Below are 22173 nucleotides of genomic sequence, written 5' to 3'. Positions count from 1 at the left end.
GTGGTGTTACGGAACTACCACCCCACGAGTGATAATAAGGAACCGACGATGTCACTCTATTTAAGCTCACCGCAGGTACTAAAAGTCCGCTATATTTTCTACTAGCATATAAATCTCTAACATGACTAAAAGACTTCTATCCAGAAAAATGTGCATATCTTACAAAAAATTCCAAGGTTTTCATGTGGTGCTAGAGCAAATTCATTAATAAGAAGCCAAATTAATATACCTAACAAAAGGAAACTTATTCAGAAAGCACATTCATAAGGGACCAAGCAGAGATTCTTATCAACATGCAGAACACTTCAAGAACAATGAGCCATTCCATAATCCTGGCACCTTTTATAAATAGGCATACAACTTCAAAACTCATCCGCTCACTGTCCATTCTCACATGAACAATTTCCATGTTATGTCAAACCACTTGAACAGGTGAAATGTTCAGGCATCAAAGGAGGAGTCGGTATATAGAACCATCTGATCGCAGGCTACTCTTTGGCTTCTTTATACAATACCAATAAACCAAACATAACAAGGGAATAAGTATCTGACTTTAAGCCACTAACAATTTCTTGAACTCAAGAGCTCCACCATATTTATTCAGTCATCTTCAGGGGGGAACATTACTAGTCTAATACACTATATTAGAGAAAGCTAACCAAACCAAACGCTTATTGTTTTACATCATATAACCACATTTCTTTCAATGAGTTGGATCAGGATTAAATTTTGCAGCTTCCCTCCAGATGAGCTCCTTGATATTATCTTCAGTCAGAGATGGCTGCTCAAAATCCAAACTGAAAGGCCTTGGACAAACAGGCTCCTCATTGATATCATGAAGAGGTGCCAAGTACGGATGACTCAGAGCTTCATCAACTGCAATAATCCAGAAAAAGGTCATTAACCAGCAAATCTTAACGATCGAACAGAATATATTTAGTAGTCCTCTTTCAACTTTCTGTAGCATTTTAGTAAATTTAGACAGATTTTTGTGAAAATGAGCCTTAATACTCAAAAATCCCAGAAAATGTATAGGTTTTGTGTACTAAGTATAAATATACATATAATATACATATTGTATACTGACAATATACATATCGTATACCGATAATATACATATATGTATACAGATAATATAGATGTATATACATAAAAAAAACTACATAATCAGTGTATAGGTTTTGTATATTTTGGGTAGCGCCCGTCAGCCGACGGGCCAAAAATGAAAAAGGATCTAAATTGTTACCAGTAATACGCCTGCTTGGATCAAAGATGAGCATCTTTTCAAGCAAATCTACAGCTCGAGGAGATGAATTCGGGAATTTGGCAGAAATTTGTTGCTTTGGGTACCTTGGAAGCTGTCTAACGTATCTCCGGGCATTATTACTCCGGAGAAACCCAAGACTGGCATCATCAGGTGAGCCTATAAGCTATTGACAAAACAAAATAAAGCATGTCAGATTAGAGTGGCTCAACTTGAAGCCAAAAGGAACTTCTAACTGCATGCAAATTAACAGAAATCGTAAATAAGTGGCTACAAAGGTGCAAAAGTTCAAACAACAAACAAATATCAGAAGGAGATATCACACATGGAGCTCTTCTTGTTCAGAGTTTCCATCACAAATTAACAGAAATCCTAAATAAGTGGGTACAAAGGTGCAAAAGTTCAAACAATAAACAAATATCAGAAGGAGATATCACACATGGAGCTCTTCTTGTTCAGAGTTTCCATCACTATTCAGCATATTCCTGCTAAAGCTAAGGGGTCATTTGGTCGTCGGTCAGAGTTATGCAAGTATTAGTTATGCAGGTAGCTTTAGGAATTAGTTGTGTAGGTATCAGTAATGCAGGGATTAGTTATTCAATCTTCTACCTTGCATAAAATAATAAATAGATTCTCTCATAGCTTTATACATATATTGGTTATGCATAAAAGAAAAACATGGACCAAATGTTGTATTAGCAATGTTATGTTTTATGTGGGAAAAAAGACCAACCAAACATGGTATAACTTATGCTAGATTCTATGTGAAGATTATTTTCTCTTTTTGTTATAACCAAACAATGTATAAAGTTATGCAAATTTTAACACGTGAATAACTCCTCTCTAACCAGCAACCAAACGACCCCTACGGTATCTGTCAGAATGTTGCATAATGCAGAAAATACAGATGCTATGTACAAGTATACCTCAGTGATAAGTCTCAACTGGTGTACATAATCTCTGCCTGGAAAAAGGGGTTGTCTTGTCAATATTTCACCAAGTATGCAGCCTACTGACCAAATATCAATGGCCGATGTATATTCTGAACAATTTAGTAGCAACTCTGGAGCACGATACCAGCGTGTTACACAATACTCCATCATGAAATCTGTCTCAGTTGTCGTCCTTGCTAGCCCAAAATCTCCAATCTTTAGGTCACATTTTGCATTCACAAGCAAATTGCTCGGCTTTAAATCGCGATGCAAGATATTGGCAGAGTGAATGTACTTAAGTCCTCGCAATACTTGGTACAGAAAATGCTACAAAATCAAAAAAGGTGACCAATCATGTTATGATGTATAAAAAAATGCTGATAAATCCCAAATGAGTATATTTCAAAATATGAAACAACAGCATCAGAAAACCTAGGTTATTCTTGTTGAGGGTAGGCGTAAAATGGGTGGGGCGCTGAGGTGGCATGCCAATGCCACATGGCGTCCGCCTCATCAAAATGTTAGTGTCATGTGGGATTGGGTGTCCACCATGGACAGTCTTAACGCAGGAGGGGTATATCTAAACCATATAGACAACAGCGGGGTATTTTTTAACCGATAGTATAACGGAGGGTAATGATCCTTTTCACATAGTGAAGGGGCAAATTTGACCCTTTTCCCAAATAAATTCCCCAAAGGATGTCTCAAACCAACAATTCCTAGGTCCATCGCTATGAATTTGATTACAATTTAGAACAAGATTATCTCATCTAAAAGCTTAAGTTGTTAGAGAGAGCACACTTTTATTTACTTAATTATATTCTCAACTAGAACGACATATCCAAATACTAAATCCAGCTAGCCGGTTAGATAAGAAAAACAACAATTATGGAATATTTGGTACGCGACATGAAGTGTAGCTTACTCGACAGTGTTCATCAGTGAGCTGTTGGTTGGAATGAATAATCTGATGAAGATCAGTGTCCATCAGTTCATAAACAATGTACACATCATTGAAATTCTTCTTTTGAGGAGGCCTTATAACATCTTTAATTGCAATTACCTGCATATTGGAAAAAAAGTTGAATGTAACTGGGATACAGAATCATTAGTCACAAGAGCTTAATACAAATTAGTACTCAGAGATTAAAAAAAAAAAAAACACATACTTCCCATATTTCAAGTGGAAAATCTTACTATTAAACTCGACATATCATCTTAATCTTAGAAAATGGGTTGAACTTGACAAAGAAACAGTACATTTTGGAAGAAGTGTTCACTTCAAACTTGTAATCTTAGGCATCTCTATTCTCTCCTAACTATTTATTAGAAGTATACCTTTAATTAACCAACTCCTATTACAAATAAAAAGGGCTACAATTTCAGAGTGATATTCATTATGTTTTTTTCTCTCTTTTTTTTTTTTTTTTTTCCAATATCATGCATGGAAGGTATGAATACAACTGGTGATACCAATTCTTACTGGTGACAGAACTTTTGAAAACAAGTGTGCATAATAGTATGGAATATTATAATTTTGGGACCGCTCAAAAGAATAATGGCCAGCAAATGTTTAGGATTTGTATATTAAGTATACATACACATATAGTATACATACATATTGTGAACACAAAATATACATATAATATGTATAAATATCCATATAATATACACAATTGTTGGATATGTTTTGTATATCAGTAAGTATCTTTAGAGTCCTCAAGTTTATTCTTTTTCACATTACCCTTCTCAGCCTGCAACCTTTTAGTGATACAGTATACAACTCAAACCCCACTCCAGAGAAAAAGAAAACCAAATTTCATATACTCTCTTCATCCCAATTTAAGTGTCTTACTTTCCTTTTTGGTCTGTCACAAAAAAAAAGTGTCTCTTTCTATATTTAGTAAGTTGACAATTTTAATATTCTACAAGGCAAGTTTAAGACCACAAGATTTAAACACACATCTTTAATTTAAGATCACAAGATTCAAAAGTCTCCCTTTATCTTTTAAAATCCGTATCTAGTCAAACGGACGGAGCCGGAGGGAGTATATCAGCAAAAACCCACATGCAAAAGGACCAGAGGGAAGTAGTAAACTAGCTAGTAGTAGATGTCAACTTTCTAGTGAATATACATGGTAAAGACAAATTAAGATGGATTGGTCAAAGGGGAAATATTAAGATTTGTGGAGAGGTGCAATAATACTCACATTCTCATGATCCATGTGACTGAGAAGCTTTATCTCTCTTAATGTCCTTTTGGCATCTATAACATTATCAAATGCATTCCCAATCTTCTTAATAGCTACTTCCTCACGTGTCTCCGAGTTCATAGCAGCACTGCAACAAAATTTTGTAAAAAAAAAAAAATTAACATGCATTTCTGCTTCACATAGTAATAAAATAGAGGACAAGTGCAACATAAAAGATCCTAATTGCAACAGGAGAAAAAAGTTAAATATAGTCTAAAACTTTAGTACCCCTAATAATTAATAAAGGCTTCAACAAAGTCACAGGATATATCACATGTAAAGTGATCATACTGAACAACTTCCAAAAGTTTACATTAGATTGATGAGAGCACACATATATACAAGAAAAAGTAAGTTTGAGCAGATAATAGTCATGTGAACGGAAACGTAGAAGCAACCATATCAAAAAGCTCAAAATATAATGGAAACTCATCATAATAAAACCTTAGAGACATGTAATATTAGAAAATGACCAATTGAAGAAGTGAACATCATTAAGCATCATGTGCGGAACTAGGGTATCAGAAGGGGCTCATCCGAACTCCCTTCGACGAAAAACTATACTACTGTATATACAAGGTTAAAATTAACTTTTACATATATATAGTAGGTGTTGAATCCGCTTCATTTCTTCATATGTTTACTTCTTTATGTTTTGAATCCCCTTAGTGAAAATTTTGATCCCGACACTGCTAAGCATCTCTCACTCTCTCTCATAAGATAAGCGATATGGTTGAGTATGATCTGATTCAGATTTTTTCACATAGCAATCACACAATCTGACTCACTGGATCCAACTTCGAATATTGAATGGTTAAAGCCTTCAAATTTGAGATAGAAAGAAAGATTTTGGCAGATACCAAAAGAATTCTTAGAATATGACATTTCTATGACTAGAAAAACATTTCATTGAGTGTAAAAATGAGAAGTTTAAAATTCAAGAGTTTCCAAATATAGAAAGATATTTTATTTTATTTTTAAAGACTTAAAAACAAAAAGAGTGAAATATAAAGTGGAAAAAAGTGAGTAATTACATTTTTTGACACTATATAGACAAAGAAAATAAACATATATAGGTGAAACGATGAAGCTATAACCTCAAGGTAAACAACTCAATCTCCATGCAGGGGCAAGCTTTGCTCCTCTTCAGAGAGCACTATCACTATGTAAATCAGATGGTAATAACATAAACATTCACATACCTGTAACTATTAGTAGGGGGGCAAAAGAAGACACGCAAAACTTAAAACCTACGCATATAAAAAGATAGTAAGTATTTCTTTTCTTACCAAACCATTCCATTAGCTCCACGACCAATAGGTCTAATAGGAGGAACATATTTTCTTGAAACTTCAAAGAGAGAACCATGCACATTATACTGCACATATCGACCACCATGAGTTGGAACTCCTCTTATGTTACCATGATCAGCTGAACTCGAATCGATAGACATAGCTCGAGAAAATCACCCAAAATTCAGACCAAAAAAGGGTTTAAAGAATCTTGTACTACAACACTAAAATGAAAGGGAAGTGTTTTTTTCCAAGTTGAAGAAGAAGAAAAAGATCCTTTGCATTTCCTTTCTTTTCCTTTTTGGGTGGTGAATAATACAACTAAATTGTAAAGAGTTGTGGTGATTCTCTTTTCTTTCTTTCTTTCAATTTTCTAGAGAGTACATACGTGATCATGTGGGAACTTTTGAACTGGAAGGGTGCCATTGTTGTTGCCCGTGAAGGAAATTGACTTTTCTTTGAGTTTTGCTTTTTTCCTTTCTCTTTATTGTAATGGAGAGTCCTCTTTAAAATTTTCACCACACAAGTGTGTAAACATTGACTACATACCATGCTTCCATTTATTGTATTTTACATGCATAGGTAATACTATAGAATTTTTTGTGGCAACGATTTTGTTTGCGGTATACGTTAGGAAATTCTCATTTTGCCATTCAACTAAAAGTACACTTGGCGGTTGTCTGGTTGATGGTTTTGAATAATTAATCTCAGCCTAAAATCCAGCACAGTGCATAAGATAATATAGTTTGGTTGGTTACATAAATCATCACAATATAGCATTTGACGTTGTATAAAATAATACAGGCATTAAGTTATGTAGGAATGTATGTATTATTTTATTAGATATAAAATGTGGAATAAGATACGTGTATTAACAATACGGAATTGAACTATTAAGGTATTTAATGTTAGTTTTTAATGTATAACAATCTCCTCATTATCAATCACTGCATAATCATCCCTTCATTATTATTTCCTTCCTAAATAACTCTGCATTATAATCCCATATAACTAGTATGTGAACTAAACAACCGCTAACTATAAGAGGAAATTACTCTAAATATCTATTATAGCACTGATCACTCACTTAAGCATACACCTCACAATATCTCGTCTTTGAACCCCTACTTATTGCAATACCTATGTAGATACAGAAATTACTTACGTACTCTATTCAAACTCAAACCCCTTTATAGTAATGGAAATCTCACAAGATTGTATAGAGTTCGTTATATGGAAGGTTGTTAGTGTACAAATTAATTCTAACACTAAATGAAGGAGGTACAGATGAGACAGCAAATCACATGTGATCCTGATGGGCTCGAACCTTAGGCAATAAAGATAGTTGAAGTACAAATATTTAGTAAAGGGGTCTGCAAGTCTCAAACATAAACTGGGAAGATGATTGAATTGCTTAAAGGCTCGGATTGCGCCATATCTGAGCAAATGTTATGGTTAATGCATTGCTTTGGAAGTCTGAACAATTTGGCCCACATTGCATAACACTCCTACGGAGGAGATTCATGGATTTGAGTAAAATGGGGTGAGGTTTTGTGCCTTGAGGGAGAAAAAAAAAAGATATAAACTTGCACGATCAATCTATAAAATAGGAATGGATTGATCACTTAATCCGATATATTGACATGATTGGCTATGCTATGGTACTCTCTTGCCTTGTTTAAGTATACTTTTGGTCTTACTAATAAAATCTTGATGACTTCTTTTTGACATGCCACTAGTAAATCACGACAAAGAACGGATTCGAGGTGGACATTTGTCGTCATGAACATATAGCAAAATAGATGAATTGATTAAAAATAGGCACTCAACAATTCCATCTACTTACATGCTAATTATCTTTAATATCAAAGTGCCCTATTTATCAATATAACATGCTTCCTGAAAAATCTTTTAAAGAAAACAGCAATCGCTAATTACTTACTAAAAAGAGAAGCACTAGCTATACCCCTTAATGCAAGGACTATTCACCACCTACAATTGTTTGTTTTCAAGTAAAAGGATGCTCCTTAATATGTATAGCAGTTCTGCAGTCAAAACAATTAGAAAGCTCTACATCTCGAAGGCTCGAATCGCCATCATTTGATTATATAGACCCTAAAGTTCGACCAACTCTAGCAGCAAAATTGAAGCTCCCGAATTCTGTAAATCATACAACCAAAACATAAAGTCATTCCTCCTCGCAGCTCCAGTAACCTTCCTAGCTCAACACTATAATGTGGATGTATATCAACAAAATTATGGCATTGGGAAGTAAATCACACCTATTGTTTTGTATGCTTGCAGTTCGGCGGTGCAGTATAGAACCAACTCTATATTGAATAGTGAAATGCCCACGTATTTTTCAATCTGTCTTCTTATCAGCTTCATCAATTGCAGTCAATCTTTCAACTAAAGGAGGGTGAGAATAATGATAAGCCGAATACCACGGATCTGTGTTCATAGCCGACAAGTTCTCTTCCTGCAAGATGGCGGACAAATTGGTATCACACATCTAGTTATTTGGAAGTATCGTCCAAGATGCAATGATTTGAAAAATAGAAATTACTTATACGGCTTAGAGTTTTGAAGAATTGGTTCAGGGTTTTCAAAATAGGATATCCAGAATGGAGAAGCATTTAGGATAGAAGGAAAACCAACCTGCAGTTTCACGAGACCAGCTCGAAGTGGTGCAGCATAACCAAGCTTCTTAGCAAAAGTGTCAGCCTGGGGATGAAAATAGTGGAGTTCAAGTGAACACAATCAAACATTATACAATAAGTCAAAATCTAAAGATAAATCCATACAACATGACGTTACCTGGAACTCAAAAGCACGGCTTACAAGATTAAGACCAAAACTCACAAGGTGCTGTACAGGTATGACAGTGTGCTGCAACCACATTAAGTTACATTGAACAAATTAATATAAATAAACAGCAGCTTCTTATATTTCTCAACGCATTTCAAAAGACACAGTGCTGAACTCCAAACTTTTTGTAAATGCAAAGATTTTTTGACATAGAATAACCACCCGTATAACCTTTGATTGACTATTCACAGGGTATGGCTCTTCAATCACCGTTATTTTATTATTATTGCCGTTGTCCAAAAGATGGAATTTGCTCTCACATAGAAAGACCTTTTCCTTTAACTTTCTCATACTTGTCTCTTCCTTCAGTTCAATCTTGCTAGTTTCAAAAACATCCTGCTTAGAGCAAAAGCTAGATTGATCATTAACTATTATTGTATTAGTTCTTTCGCTAAGCTTCGCCGAGTCATCTTCTTTTGGGGTATCAGTTGGGCCTGCCTTATGCAGGCTAAATGTGAGATAAAAACTAGTGCAATATATGTAGACCTCAATTACATTAACTACAGATGAACCAAAAAAGCCTAATTACAGATTCATTTGTGAAATGCCGTCAATCCTAGTAAGAATTTACCAATCAATCTATCAACTATGCCTCAAAAGCTCAATCATTTGCACAACTATATGAATCATTTATTTAAGGATTTCTAATTCTCACTTGGTTGGTACCACCTATATGGATGTTTTGCATTAACTTCATTTATCCACGGGCTTTCACGTCTTTTGAGATTAAAGCAGAAACATGCAGACTAATCAAAAGAAATCATATCAAGGAACATTTAATACCATTAGTAAGACTATGATAAGAGTAATTCTAAAATCTAGAAAGGAAGACCCTTGAATTAATAAACTATGGACCGGTCAATGTTTTCAAACCTAAATTATAGAAAAGAAACAGCCATTTATTTGGATAACATATAGGCTAGTAGGTTTTCTGAATTTGGAAAGTTGGATAACCACATCTCATCCTTCCCAGTAGCCACACTGACCTAACAGATGTTTAATTATAACTTTTTTCTTTTGAAACTAGATTTTTAAGTATAACTTTTCAAGAGCACAGTATTACCTGAAATATGATGAGTCCAATAAGAACTGGTTGGGTATCAAACCCAAAACTCTGAAACAAATCCTTTGAATTCCTAACAAGAGTGTATCCTCCAAACTGCAATAATGTGAGGATCTGCATGGAATAATACTCATGTCAGACCAAGAAAAATATGATTATAATGTCAGAATAAAAAATATAATTGTTTCAAAACAAAACAAATGCAGAGGTGTGCTAGTCAGGTAAAAGAAACAAGCAACCAGGTATTCTTGGGCCAACGCTAATATCTTGGAGAAAAGAAAAAGGAACCCCACAGGAAGAGGCATGCCAATCAGGCAAGGAAACAAGCAGCAAGTTACTCTTTGGCCAAGTTGAGTACAAGTGCCAAAAACCAGACAAGCGATATCTCGAGTACATAATCAAGGATGAAGCTACAACATAGTCACTGTATTTTAATGCTAAAAAGTTCATCGTAGCAGCATCTCTCTATCCTAATACTGTTACAAAACGAGAACATATCAGGTTTGGTGTAGCTTCACTGCCATTCTTTTTTTGAGTCAAAGGTAACCATTTGTATTAACTTAACACCTAAAAAATGTTAAGTTAAGAACTTTACAGAATCATACTTACAGCAAAAGTCAGTGCCCCTATTCAAAAGTTAAAACTTATACATTGCCAATTAAATCTACCAATTCTCCTATATCCCCTCATAAATTCTGTTTACACCAAAAAAAGAACAAACTAAGACAATCCATCCTGATTTCTGAATGGAACTGCTAGTATCCTCAAAATGTCTTGAATTCCTTTCTTTCCAGACTACCCACCATATACAAGCAGGGATGACCTGCCACCAATCTTCATCACTATTTCTTTTCCCCACACTTTTCCAACTGCTTAGAAGTCCCAATGTAGAACCAGGCGTTACCCATTCAACACCCAAAATACAACAGAACATGTGCCACAGATTTGTAGTTGTCTTGCAATGCAAAAAAAGATGATCATTGTTTTCACCTTCCTGCCCACATAATAGACACCTTGAACAAATCTGAAAACCTATTCTTTGTAACCTCTCATGTGTTAAAAAAGCTTTCCTAATCACCAGCCAGACAAAACAAGAAACCTCCATAGGAGTTTTTACTCTCCAAATCTCCTTCCATGGCCAGTTCACATTAATTTGACTTCTTTGGTTCAGATGCCAATAGACAGATTTAACTGAGAAGAGGCCCTTGCTATTCAATTTCCATCTAAGACTGTCTGATCTCTCAATTATACCTCCAGCAGCTGTATCATTGTAGCAACACTCTCAATTTCCCAATCAGTAAGTGCTCTCCTAAAATTCAGATTCCACCCTTGCTGGTTCCACATTTCATTAATCGTAGCATTACCTTGAAGACATTGAATACAGAACAGGATAGGTGACCTTTAAATTATTCTGGCCAATCCAATGATCTTCCCAAAAAACAGTCTTTCTTCCATCACCAACAGAGATCTCCACCTTGTCCCAGAACTCTTGCCATTGATTCCTAATAGTTTTCCAGACACTACTACCATAGGGACTGTCAATCTCCTCTGTAATCCACTGATTCATCATCCCATACTTTTGAGCTATGAGCATTTTCCAGAGAGCCCTGTCCTCTATGTTAAATCTCCAAAGCCACTTCTGTAAAGGACTTTTATTTTGAAGCCCCAAATTCTTTATGCCCAAACCACCTTGTTTCTTGTTAAGCGTCACTACTTCCCAGTTCACCAGATTAGAGATTTTTTTTTTATCCTTGTTTCCTTTCCAGAGAAAGTCTCTTCTCAGCCTGTCAATCTTCTTTTCGACCCCTCTAGGCATTGGGAAGAAAGCCATCATATATGTGGGTAAAGCATCTAGCACCAAATTTATGAGAACCAATCTTCCACCTAAAGATAAGTATTGAGTTTTCCACCTAGCCAATTTTTTATCACACCTTTCAATCACATCATTCCATATGTCATTTGAGATGCTCTTTGCCCCCAAAGACATCCCCAGATACTTTGTAGGAAGGGCACCTACATGACACCCTAGATTAGCTGCCAAAATCTGCATATTATGTACATCATTAACTGGGTATAAAAAAACTCTTGCCCCAGTTGACATGTAAGCCAGAAAAAACTTCAAAGATAGTTAAAATTGCTCTGAGATGTCTAATCTGGTCTACCTCAGCTTCACAGAAAACAAGAGAATCGTCAGCATACAAAAGATGAGAAATTTCCATGCCTCCAACACCATTGATTTGGGAGCCAAAACCTCTGATCCACCCATTTGCCTTAGCTGTTTTTGATCATATGATTAAGACCCTCCATAGCTAACAAAAAGAGGAAAGGTGACATTGGATGACCCTGCCTGAGGCCTCTTTGTGACTGGATGAAACCCTCAGGACTACCATTGATCAATACGGAGAATTTTACATTGGTTATGCAAAATTTAATCCAGTTGATCCATTTAACACCGAACCCCATATCTTTAAGAACTTTTAGCAAGTACTCCCAATTAACATGATCATAAGTCTTTTTGAGGTCCAGCTTACAAAGAATCCCGATTTTTTTTGCTTTGGTTCTGGAATCCACTAGTTCATTCGCCAACAAAACTGCATCCAGAATCTGTCTCCCTTTAAGGAAAGCCATTTGATGAACATCCACCAATTTCCCCATGACTGTCTTCAATCTTTCAGTGATCAACTTGGAGATAATCTTGTAAATTCCTCCTATGAGACTGATAGGTCTAAAATCCTTCAGTTCTTCTGCACCATTCTTTTTAGGAATTAAAGCTATGAAAGTTGCATTAAACGACTTCTCAAAGAGCTCATTCTGATGAAAGTTCTGAATGGTTGACATTATGTCCTCTTTAAGTAATTCCCGAACATTCTTTAAAAAAAACCATTGTGAAACCACTTACCCTTAAATTTGATAATCGGTGTAGCCACACCAAACAAAGCCGTTCTTCTTAGCCTCAAATTGAACCGCAACACTATCCTCAAACTGAAGAGCCACCCCAAACAAAAAACCATGAACGTGAATGTACTAATGTCATTAAATTCCTCTCATCAACCTAAAAGATGAGACGGGAAAGTCAAACTGACTCGAACCCTCGACCTAAATTTGAGCTAGCTCAGTGCAACGAATTGCATTGCTACTTCCTGATAATCTCTTCTATCATTTTCCAATATAACAAAGTATCACAAAATCATTCAACTTAATTCTCATCTACATTTTCCCAAACAATCATAGTACAGTAACTCATTATTCTATGAAATTAATGAGTAGACCTCACCTCTTCTTCCCCATACAATGACAAGAAGCGATAGCATTAACAACAACAAAAAAAAAAAAAAAAACTATGAACCGCTTGGGCTTCTCTTCATATTCCTAGGCTTTGATTGACTCTATTATAAATGAAGAAATCAAGGACTGGAATAAGAAAAGAAAAAGATCGGGTGGGAGGAGAAAGAAAAACAATAAAAGTGAGCATTGTGGGCAAAAGAACAAATTGAGAGACTCTGCAACGGGAGAAGTCTGAGGGAGTGAAGATAGAGAGGTGACACGAAGATAGAAAGAGAAGAGATAGAGGAAACAAGAAAAAGGAACGCCCTTCCTCCTGGTTATACCGAGGAGGCAAAAGTGACAATTTGATTGTTATGCACCAGGCAGATTAAAATCTCCAGATAAATATCCCCTAATAAGATAGGGAAATCAGATAAATTTCTAATATAAGAGAGGTTGATTAGTATTTTAAATTTTGGAAGCATATTAGATATGGAGTTATACCAAGGTGTCTTTAACTTATAGAAAAAGTTATATCAAGGTGATTCACATAGCTTGGATACATCTATCAGATGGGGAGGTTTATCTATTATCTCTAAATAATAGTAATAGTTATAATCATAATAATAATAATATAATAATAATGTTATTATAATAGTAATGATGCTGTTTGCTTACACTAATCACATACTCAAAAGATCAAAATTTGACATTGTAAAGATAATAATATGCATGCTATTCAATTTCAAAGGATCAAATTTATCACAGAAGACTTGAGTTTCTGTTTGTAATGACTTTCCAGAAGCCAACTTTATACCAAAAAATAAAATCTTAAAACTCAATTTGGTTTTTGTCTACCATCATAAATATAATAAGTCAAACTAATCCCATGATCTCCAAAGAGAACAAACTACATCACGTAAATGGAACGGCAATATCTACTTAATCTGGAAAAAGAAAATACTAACAGTTTTGTTCTAAAGGCACAGGCTCCATGAATTAATTCCCATACCTGCACAGCTATGAAGGAATACATTGTGTGATTCAGTTTCCAGTGCCCCAGCTCATGTGCAATAACAGCAACAACCTCCTCATCATTCTTGCACTACATACCACCAGCAAATAAATTAGAGGAAAGAAATCAAGAGGAGAAAATTTGGTTATTAGCATTGTAGACTACTTAGAGTACTATCTTCTTCATGAGTCTAGCTATAAAGGATACCAGATAAGAGAAGCAGCACTACTATGATTCAGCAAAGCGAACACGTGCTATTCACATACAATCTCTTCAAATAACCAAAATATCATTTTTCTTGAAGTTAGAAAAGAAAAAAATAAAGAGCCTGCATATCTAAGGTATATATCCAATCAATATAAACACCTACGCTCATTCCTCAAAAAATGCTATATTTTAGGCTGGGCAGTAAATCAGTTAAAGCAATCAACTAGGATAGGATTCGGCTATATGAATCCTCTATACCAAAGAAAAGAACTTCTAGTTTATGCAACAAGATAACAGAAATTGCTTCTTTTTTTTTTTTTTTTACAGAAAAGATGATAGAAATTGTTTCCTACAACAACTCCTTTGTGTAGTGGAATAAAAATTACATACAGCCAGAAAACTTTAACAGCTTTAATTTTTAAACTTTTTATAGGTTTTAACAGCTGCAATTTTTCTCATCCAGGTGGCATAAACTCCTGTCATAACAACCTACGAACAGAAAGAAGCCAGTGAAGTAATAGTTTTACCATTACAACTAATTAAGGTCGCATTTGCATGGAAACTCATCATCATATACCTTTCCCATTTCACCAAATCATGACCATGTTAGAATAATCTCTGAAGTATCATGAAAGTCTTTAGGAATCAGTAAATGGAGAACTTCTAACTTAATTAATGAAAATACCCACCCAAAAAATTATTTTGAAAAAAGGATTCATCGGCTAACAAACAATGAACAGGATACAAAATAATAAAAAAGAAAAATAAAGGCAAGGTCAATTTAATAGCTACCACACCTGCTGGATCAGTGTATCGTAGAGGACAATACGCTTGTTCTTGAAGAATCCATACATGTATGCCTAGCAAAATTTTGTAGATACAAGATCAGATCACGGGAGTAAGCGGGGAAATAAAATGTGAGGCATAGGCATCTAGTTAAAAAATAGATTCTAGTAACAAATTCGCACATGGCTTGACTAGTGCGGGTCGAGCCATGGCTTGCCTAATCTTGAGTATCATACTTAGGTTTTTCAACAAGTATGTGCAGGACCTTCTTCACCTATTCTTTTCAACTATAGACCAACCCAAACAGGTTTGCCATTTCAAATGTCATGCAGATCTTATAATGGCAATCAATAGAAAGGAGGAAATAGTAAGAGAACTAGCCTGTCAAACTACATCAATCAAAATTACAGAGAGATCATAGCACAATCAACTGAAGTATGCGATTGGCTTTCTATATAAAATATCACAGAGAAATAAAAGATTTCCAAACTGGGGAGCCAAGTAATGCTACACCAATCCAAAAAATCAAATTCTCTTCTCAAACTCTATCACACACCTATGACCCCCAACCACTGAAAAAATTGAACGTGACAGGATCTATGTAGAATGTGTGAAATAAAACGAAGCACATGTTCAACTACCACGCAAAGACCTAATCTTATCAAAGAAACTACCATGAAAAGACCAATAGAATAAAAGAAAAAGAATCCTCACATTGCTATGGCTCGACCTTGTGGATCCATCAACGACAAACAACTTTTTTAGGGGAAATTTGAGTGAGGAGGCCAGATTTTCTATCTTCGACCTAAGTTCTCCCTCTGGAAGCTGCTCAGTGAGTGAAACTTTGTAATCAGAATGCAGGAATTTCTTCTCTTTTTTTTTGGGGGGGGGGGGGGGGGGGGGCGGAGGCGGAGGCAGGGGGTGTTCTGCCTTATCGGTTGTTGATACATTACTTACCGGAGTGAACTTGTTGAAAAGCGGAGCAATCAGAATAGGGTAAAGAGTCATCATAACAAGAGACAGAACGAGCATAAATCCCCACAAGTAAATGGCCAAGTAAGGACCTCCCTTCTGCAGATCAAGAATTAATTTTTATTGTTAGGGGAAAAGAACGTAATATCATCTCTTGCCTCTAAGATGGAAACGTAAGGAGCATTCATGGTCAAAGCAATTCGAATACTTATCTGAAACAAATTAACATCTCAAACATAATGAACAAATAAATCATGTTTGAGATCTTGAATTTGAACCATAACCACAAATAATAGGAAGTTCCTGCAATCCCTAAAACATGAGTACCTGTACTATAGTAATGATGGCCGCAACGATGGGAGGACCAATTACAATTGCCAAAACAATTCCTTTGATCATGTCTCTGAAGAATAACCATACTGTTTGCTGTACAAGAATGATATAACAAGTTCGAAATAAACAGGTTAACAGCCTAAATAAATTGACATATGGAAAATAAGCAAAGAAATGGTGACTCCTTAAACTGGAAGAAAGTCCATTTTGTTCCAAGATATACCTTGTTGAAACCATGGCGGGCCTCAACCACAAAAGTCGAATACAGCGAAAATGGCAAATCAGTTATCTGTCAAGAATAATCAAAATAAGTCTTGCCGCCAAATTTTGAAGATGAGCAAAAGTATAACACTCTGAATGCTATCCAGACTACTTCAACATCTGTGGGAATTTTTTTATTTAATTCACTTTTATCAGCGCCAAACAAAATCATTGCGACTACGGTCAAATGCACAATTCCAGGAAAACATCAACCATCATATTGCTGGGAGGAGGAGGGAGGAGGGGGGGGGGGGGGGGGGGGGGGGGAGGAGGCAGATGGAAATGTTCATATGCACCTGTGACCAAACCATAACTCCAGCTAAAAATGCTAGAGTCTGAAATATTTCATTCTCTGCATTGAGACCAAGGTATATCAGAAAATCTCCTGATATCTGCAATCAAAAAAGACACATTAAGTCAACATTCAACAATGAGCAAAGAAGCAGAAAGGCCTTCCCAAGAGAATGGCTCAATCACTCACCTTCCAGAACCAAGGTAATATCCGGAAATATAGGATGGCAGAGTCCATCAATATGGTAACAAACTCGTGGACAAAATGGAAATAACTGAAAATAATTTGAACACCACAAAAATTAAAAAATGGCCAAACAAGAATAATGCAAGAATTAGAGTTAGATGACATTCCATGCACAAAAGGAAGGCATACCTTTTGTCGAGACTATACGCCTGGGACTTCTTGAATTTTTCCTGACTGATTACTCCCTGCAGAGGTTTTGGAAGTGTTGGCAATTTAAGAGCCACATGTTGTCGTACATCAAGGTAAGTCTCAAATATGTACATTAATATCATGAAACCTGGAAAGCTCAAAAGCACAATTAGAGGCAAATCACAAGATAAACAAAAAGAGAAGATATATTACACCACATAATAAGATAAATGGGAGGGAAGTACATAACAGAATGTGACAGCAAATAGCCAGCTAACTAAAAAGCAATCCGATAGAAGGATCCAATTTATGGAGATGAAGGTCATAAAGGGAATCACAAATCGAAGCCAAGCAGACCTTTTTCACTCATCATTCTGTCCTAAGTCATCCGATCCTCACTAGGTTAGTTTTCAATCATACATAAGAAGACATATCAAACTCCACAAAATTAACAAGAGCAAATTTTCAATTTTTTCTTGCCGACATAAGATGTTGATAGTTGTGCATACATTGTGTATCTGCCTATAATTTTAAATTTTTCTGGATGCAAAATTATATCCGACTTGAGATGAAATGTGAGACATTATAGCCTTAAAGGTCCATGCTCAAGTTGTGAAGCAAAAGAAACAACTAATACATGAAACCATCAAGGTTTCACAACAACATAAATAGATTCTACAACTGCAGCATTTTGGACAATCGACACTCATCAGTTCTCATGTAATTGAAAAAGGAACAGAGGTACAGCATGCAATACAATAAAAGATAGCAATATCTCTTGATATGCTGCCATATGTATTATCATTTTCTTTCGAACATCCGATCTCGAGTACAAGCCAAGGATAAAGACTGCCCAGATCATACGCTAAGGTCCCTAAGCAATCACTTAAGTGGAAAAGGAAGTGATCGAGCGATGACAACCAGGAGGTGGGCTTGGAAGCAGAAGCCTTAGGCTGATAAACTGATCGAAGGCAGACCAAGAGCATTACCTACGAGGATTTATTAGGATGGCTGTGGGAATGAGCGCCGCAGAATATGCAGCTATTGACTCCCTCTTGACAGATTTTACAGTTGAACGGTCTATCTTCTAATGTTAAAACAAATTACAGGGGATGGGGTTGTATAATCCTGCATAATCTCTAATGTTATCTTCCAGTACAATGCAAGTGCAAGCAAAAGTTCTGGGGGTTAGGTACTTTAGCACTTAGAGTTAACTAAGTACATCATTTACTGAATCAAAAGGTCCAGCAGCCTGTACCATAATTCTTCTTGAAAGGCAAGAGCCAGACACCAAGTATGTTTACATCCTTATTGTACTGTATTAGAAGAACGAGTTCGGCACTTAAGCACTTAGAAATAACTTATAAATGTATAAAGGAATGCAGCCTCTATGCATGCATCATTTGTTATCCTTTTTGTACTAAATTATAAAACAAGACAAAGTAACCATCAGCTTGAGATATAACGTGGAGAAACAAGGATTAGCAGCACAACAAGAGGTGGTAGACAGAGGAAATATAGAACGTGAATAGGTGAAAACTCGAATAGGGTACATTAGGATTCTTCTGTAAAAGTGAACGAATAGCAATAACTTCAATTAACTTGACAACCAAATCAAGACAGGGATCCAGTATCAATCAACTACAAATTTACAAAGTGAAACACCATTATCTCCTGATTTCAAACAAACTTAACTAATACCCCTAAAAGGCATACAAAATTGAAATAGAATGATCAAGTATCATCACTTGAGACAAATCACAGATTTCTAAAACGATTCAGTGCACAGCTCATTCAAATACTCTCTACTGTTCAATTTTATTGTACGTCCTTGAAAGAATGTTTAGCACCACAGTAGTATGATCCTGAAATTATCAATAGAAAAGCACTAACTAAATAAACTTCCAACTTAACTCCTTATGGAGTCGGATTAATAACTTATTCTTTCCTTTATCAAAAAAAAATAACTAATTCTTTCACCGATAAATGAAACAGGATTTTATGCAGCCTAACATTACCTAACAATGAAAATTAATGACGTCTTACTCAAAACTTTGCGCACCCTTATAATCTATATATTTCTTGCTTTCAATTTTTATCAAATGAAGATATCTTTTACTATCAGATATTTCCCAATTACCAAAGCATGCCTCATAGAGTTCAGTTTCCTACTTCGAGTGCATTTTCTCCCATATTCAGCAACATTTACATCAATCTAGCTATAAAGAATTGTATCTCTGTCTCTATGAATTATACCAAGCACTACATTTATTGAAGAACTCAAAATAATTGTAGAAGAGTTGGATTCTTTAAAAGTATAGACTACTATAACAGTTGACTAACATGTTGGTCGACCCGCCCCTCAAAACAACAACAACATACCCAGTGTAATCCCACAAGTGGGGTCTGGGGAGGGTGGTGTGTACGCAACCTTACCCCTACCCTGTGATGGTAGAGAGGTCGTTTCCGATAGACCCTTGGCTCAAGTAAAGCATATCAAAATCAAGTAAAACAAAAAAGGGCAGCCCGGTGCACTAAGCTCCCGCTATGCGCGGGGTCCGGGGAAGGGCCGGACCACAAGGGTCTATTGTACGCAGCCTTACCTTGCATTTCTACAAGAGACTGTTTCCACAGTTCGAACCCGTGACCTCCTGGTCACATGGCAGCAACTTTACCAGTTACGCCAAAATCAAGTATGGAAAGGAAATACAATAATGAAGAAGCAGTGTTGTTAAAGGCGCGGTTAAGCCCTGAAGCGAGGCACAAAACATGTTGAGCACTTCGCCTCGCTTTATGGGCGCTTCATTGTCATTATCAAGGCTCTAAGGCATACTTTTCCTTGCCAATGAGTGCAATCCTGAAGATGTGACACCAAACAAATGATATTTCACTTTAGCATAAAAAAAAATCAATTTCTTTGTCCATATATTTGTTTTTCATGCTTATGATTATTAATCATGGACTACACATTTGCGCGTTTCTTCATTAAAGCCCCGCTTTATTTGCACTTAAAGCCCCAAAGGACCTTGGAGCTTTTTTGCGCTTTTCGCTTTTGATAACACTGTGAAGAAGCCATGTTAAAATAAAGGAGGAAAAGAACAATATCAACAACAAATAACATGGCCACCGAAGCAACGGACAGGAGCAAAACAACATGTAATAATAAAATCAAAGACTAAGATAGTATGAGAGCAATAATAATAATAATAATACTGATCAAGGAAACTAAACAACGCTCGACTACCTACTAACCATCTACCCTAATCCTCGACCTGCACATCCATCTCAACAGCCTCGCCCCTCAAAAAAAGGACAGAAATGAATACACCCGCGATAACATATACAAAATCAAGATACCGAGGAAAACCCTAAAGTGAATTTTTTCTTCGATACAGGCATTCAACACATATTCCAAAAAAATTGTAAACAAATAAACTAAAATTTGGAAATATAAAAGCAAGAAAGAATAGATAAATATTGAAGCTATTTAAAATTACAGAATGTTGGTTGGTGTAGTTACTAGTTAAATATTAGTTACTTACTTACATGTAGTTTTTATAGGTCACTGTTACATGCAATAAATGGACAAAGATGAATACACGGGCATGCATATAAAGGGTCTAAACTTTTCAGATTAACAATAGTTTCTCAAGAACTAATCAGCAATTAACACGCAAAACCACATATACAAAAATCAAGATACCCAACTTACTTCATCAAAATATAAAATCAAGTTACTAGAAAAAGCCCTAAAGTGATTATTTGACAGATTCCAAAAACTTGTTAATAGTAAAGTAACCCCTAAAATTTGGAAAAGTAAAAGCAAGAAAGAATAAATAAAGACATATAATTACAAAATGAAAGTTGGTGTAGTTACTTATTTCATCAAAACCCTAAAGTGAATTTTCATTCTATACAGGCATTCAAGACAGATTCCAAAAAGTAGCTATATAAATACAAAATTAAATCTTGGAAATGTAAAAGCAAGAAAGATTGAACCCCACAACCAGTAGCTATATAATTACAAAATGTAGTTACTACTTATATACTTACATTAAGCACTACATGTTACTGTTACAAGTAATAAATATCATTAATAATAATAATAATAATATGTAATGGTATAGGAAGAATGAAGTTAAGAGTATACCAACAACGGCTTCCAAGTAGGGAAATGCCATGGATGATGTAATCGTACAGCCAGGGAGAAGAATACACTGACGGTTTTTGTTTTTGGAGATCAATTTAATGGGTTGGTTAGGGGAGTTTTATGGGTCATCCGACCCGACTCGTGGTTCTCGGGTCGGGTAAATCTAAATGCTGAGGTGTTACATATTTTTTTTTTTGGTAAAAATAAAAAAGGCATAATACATAAACAGACCTTCGAACTTGACATCAGCTGGCAAGTATGCCCTCTAACTTTGGATGTGCACAAATAGACATCTCAACTTGTATAAAATTGAACACATAAACACAAACACTGACGTGGCAATGACATGGCACTGACGTGACACATAAATTTTGAGGTGTCTAGATGATCATTTTGTAAGTTGGAGTATTCAACTGATAAAGCGGAGACAAATTGAGGTGCCTACTTGTGCACACTCAAATTTGGAGGGCACACTTGCCAGCTGAGATCAAATTTGAGGGTTTATTTATGTATTATGCCAATAAAAAATTATGTCATGAAACGCAATATATGACGTGTCCATAACACATATTAACTCTCACTGCTCTAGAAATAAATCTACATTATGTAATATTGTAACACCCCGTACCTTTAATGAAAGTTTTGACCACGATCCTAGACTTAGAAAATCACATAAAGAATGTGGGAATTGAAATTTTCCTGTTCAGTTGTGATATGGTGGTTTACGCCCATGAACAGTGGCCGTATTCCAATTTACGCCCATGAACAGTGATCGTAAACTGAAACCAAGAATTTCTGAACATTCTGGAATTTGACATTTTGAGGTCATATGGTTAAATACGGACCG

At 35.7% G+C, this 22173-nt stretch overlaps 2 protein-coding genes across 5 annotated transcripts; both read right to left on the bottom strand.

Annotated features, from left to right (window-relative positions):
• Window positions 1-466: 466 nt before the first annotated feature.
• LOC132640645 (mitogen-activated protein kinase homolog MMK2-like) lies at window positions 467-6969 on the bottom strand. Of its 3 annotated transcripts, none has more exons than XM_060357322.1 (6): window positions 5738-6969; window positions 4407-4536; window positions 3122-3259; window positions 2191-2523; window positions 1247-1430; window positions 467-876 (listed from the first exon to the last, which is right to left on the bottom strand). In XM_060357322.1, the coding sequence occupies exons 1-6, from the start codon at window positions 5899-5901 to the stop codon at window positions 704-706; spliced, it is 1122 nt and encodes a 373-aa protein (XP_060213305.1). In that variant the 5' UTR covers window positions 5902-6969; the 3' UTR covers window positions 467-703. The 3 variants fall into 3 exon arrangements, with proteins under 3 accessions (XP_060213305.1, XP_060213306.1, XP_060213307.1); XM_060357323.1 differs by lacking the exon at window positions 5738-6969 and adding an exon at window positions 5546-5715; XM_060357324.1 differs by lacking the exon at window positions 5738-6969 and adding an exon at window positions 5046-5356.
• A 560-nt stretch (window positions 6970-7529) lies between these two features.
• LOC132640644 (CAAX prenyl protease 1 homolog) lies at window positions 7530-21483 on the bottom strand. 2 transcript variants are annotated; one of them, XR_009582309.1, is made up of 15 exons: window positions 21327-21483; window positions 17177-17324; window positions 16991-17075; window positions 16806-16901; window positions 16472-16537; window positions 16243-16341; window positions 15901-16014; window positions 15658-15768; window positions 14955-15017; window positions 13948-14040; window positions 9672-9785; window positions 8558-8629; window positions 8399-8464; window positions 8023-8219; window positions 7530-7900 (listed from the first exon to the last, which is right to left on the bottom strand). XR_009582309.1 is itself a non-coding variant. In XM_060357321.1 (14 exons), the coding sequence occupies exons 1-14, from the start codon at window positions 21355-21357 to the stop codon at window positions 8103-8105; spliced, it is 1275 nt and encodes a 424-aa protein (XP_060213304.1). In that variant the 5' UTR covers window positions 21358-21483; the 3' UTR covers window positions 7530-8102. The 2 variants fall into 2 exon arrangements, 1 of the variants encoding a protein (XP_060213304.1); XM_060357321.1 differs by having other exon boundaries at window positions 7530-8219.
• Window positions 21484-22173: the final 690 nt, after the last annotated feature.

The sequence above is a fragment of the Lycium barbarum genome, chromosome 5 (genome assembly GCF_019175385.1).
Source record: "Lycium barbarum isolate Lr01 chromosome 5, ASM1917538v2, whole genome shotgun sequence".
NCBI classification, from domain to species: Eukaryota; Viridiplantae; Streptophyta; class Magnoliopsida; order Solanales; family Solanaceae; genus Lycium; species Lycium barbarum.
This window is presented reverse-complemented; position numbering and strand designations above follow the sequence as displayed.

Excerpts from the sequence above, each read along its gene's own strand:
- LOC132640645 (XM_060357322.1), bottom strand. The coding sequence starts at position 5,901 with ATGTCTATCGATTCGAGTTCAGCTGATCATGGTAACATAAGAGGAGTT. Across the intron at positions 4,537-5,737 it reads GGAGCTAATGGAATGGTTTG|TGCTGCTATGAACTCGGAGA; the intron begins GTAAGAAAAGAA and ends ATTTTGTTGCAG. Across the intron at positions 1,431-2,190 it reads AGTTGAGACTTATCACTGAG|CTTATAGGCTCACCTGATGA; the intron begins GTATACTTGTAC and ends TTTTGTCAATAG.
- LOC132640644 (XM_060357321.1), bottom strand. The coding sequence starts at position 21,357 with ATGGCATTTCCCTACTTGGAAGCCGTTGTTG. Across the intron at positions 17,325-21,326 it reads CTACTTGGAAGCCGTTGTTG|GTTTCATGATATTAATGTAC; the intron begins GTATACTCTTAA and ends TGAGCTTTCCAG. Across the intron at positions 15,769-15,900 it reads TTTTCAACAAGTTCACTCCG|CTTCCAGAGGGAGAACTTAG; the intron begins GTAAGTAATGTA and ends CTCACTGAGCAG.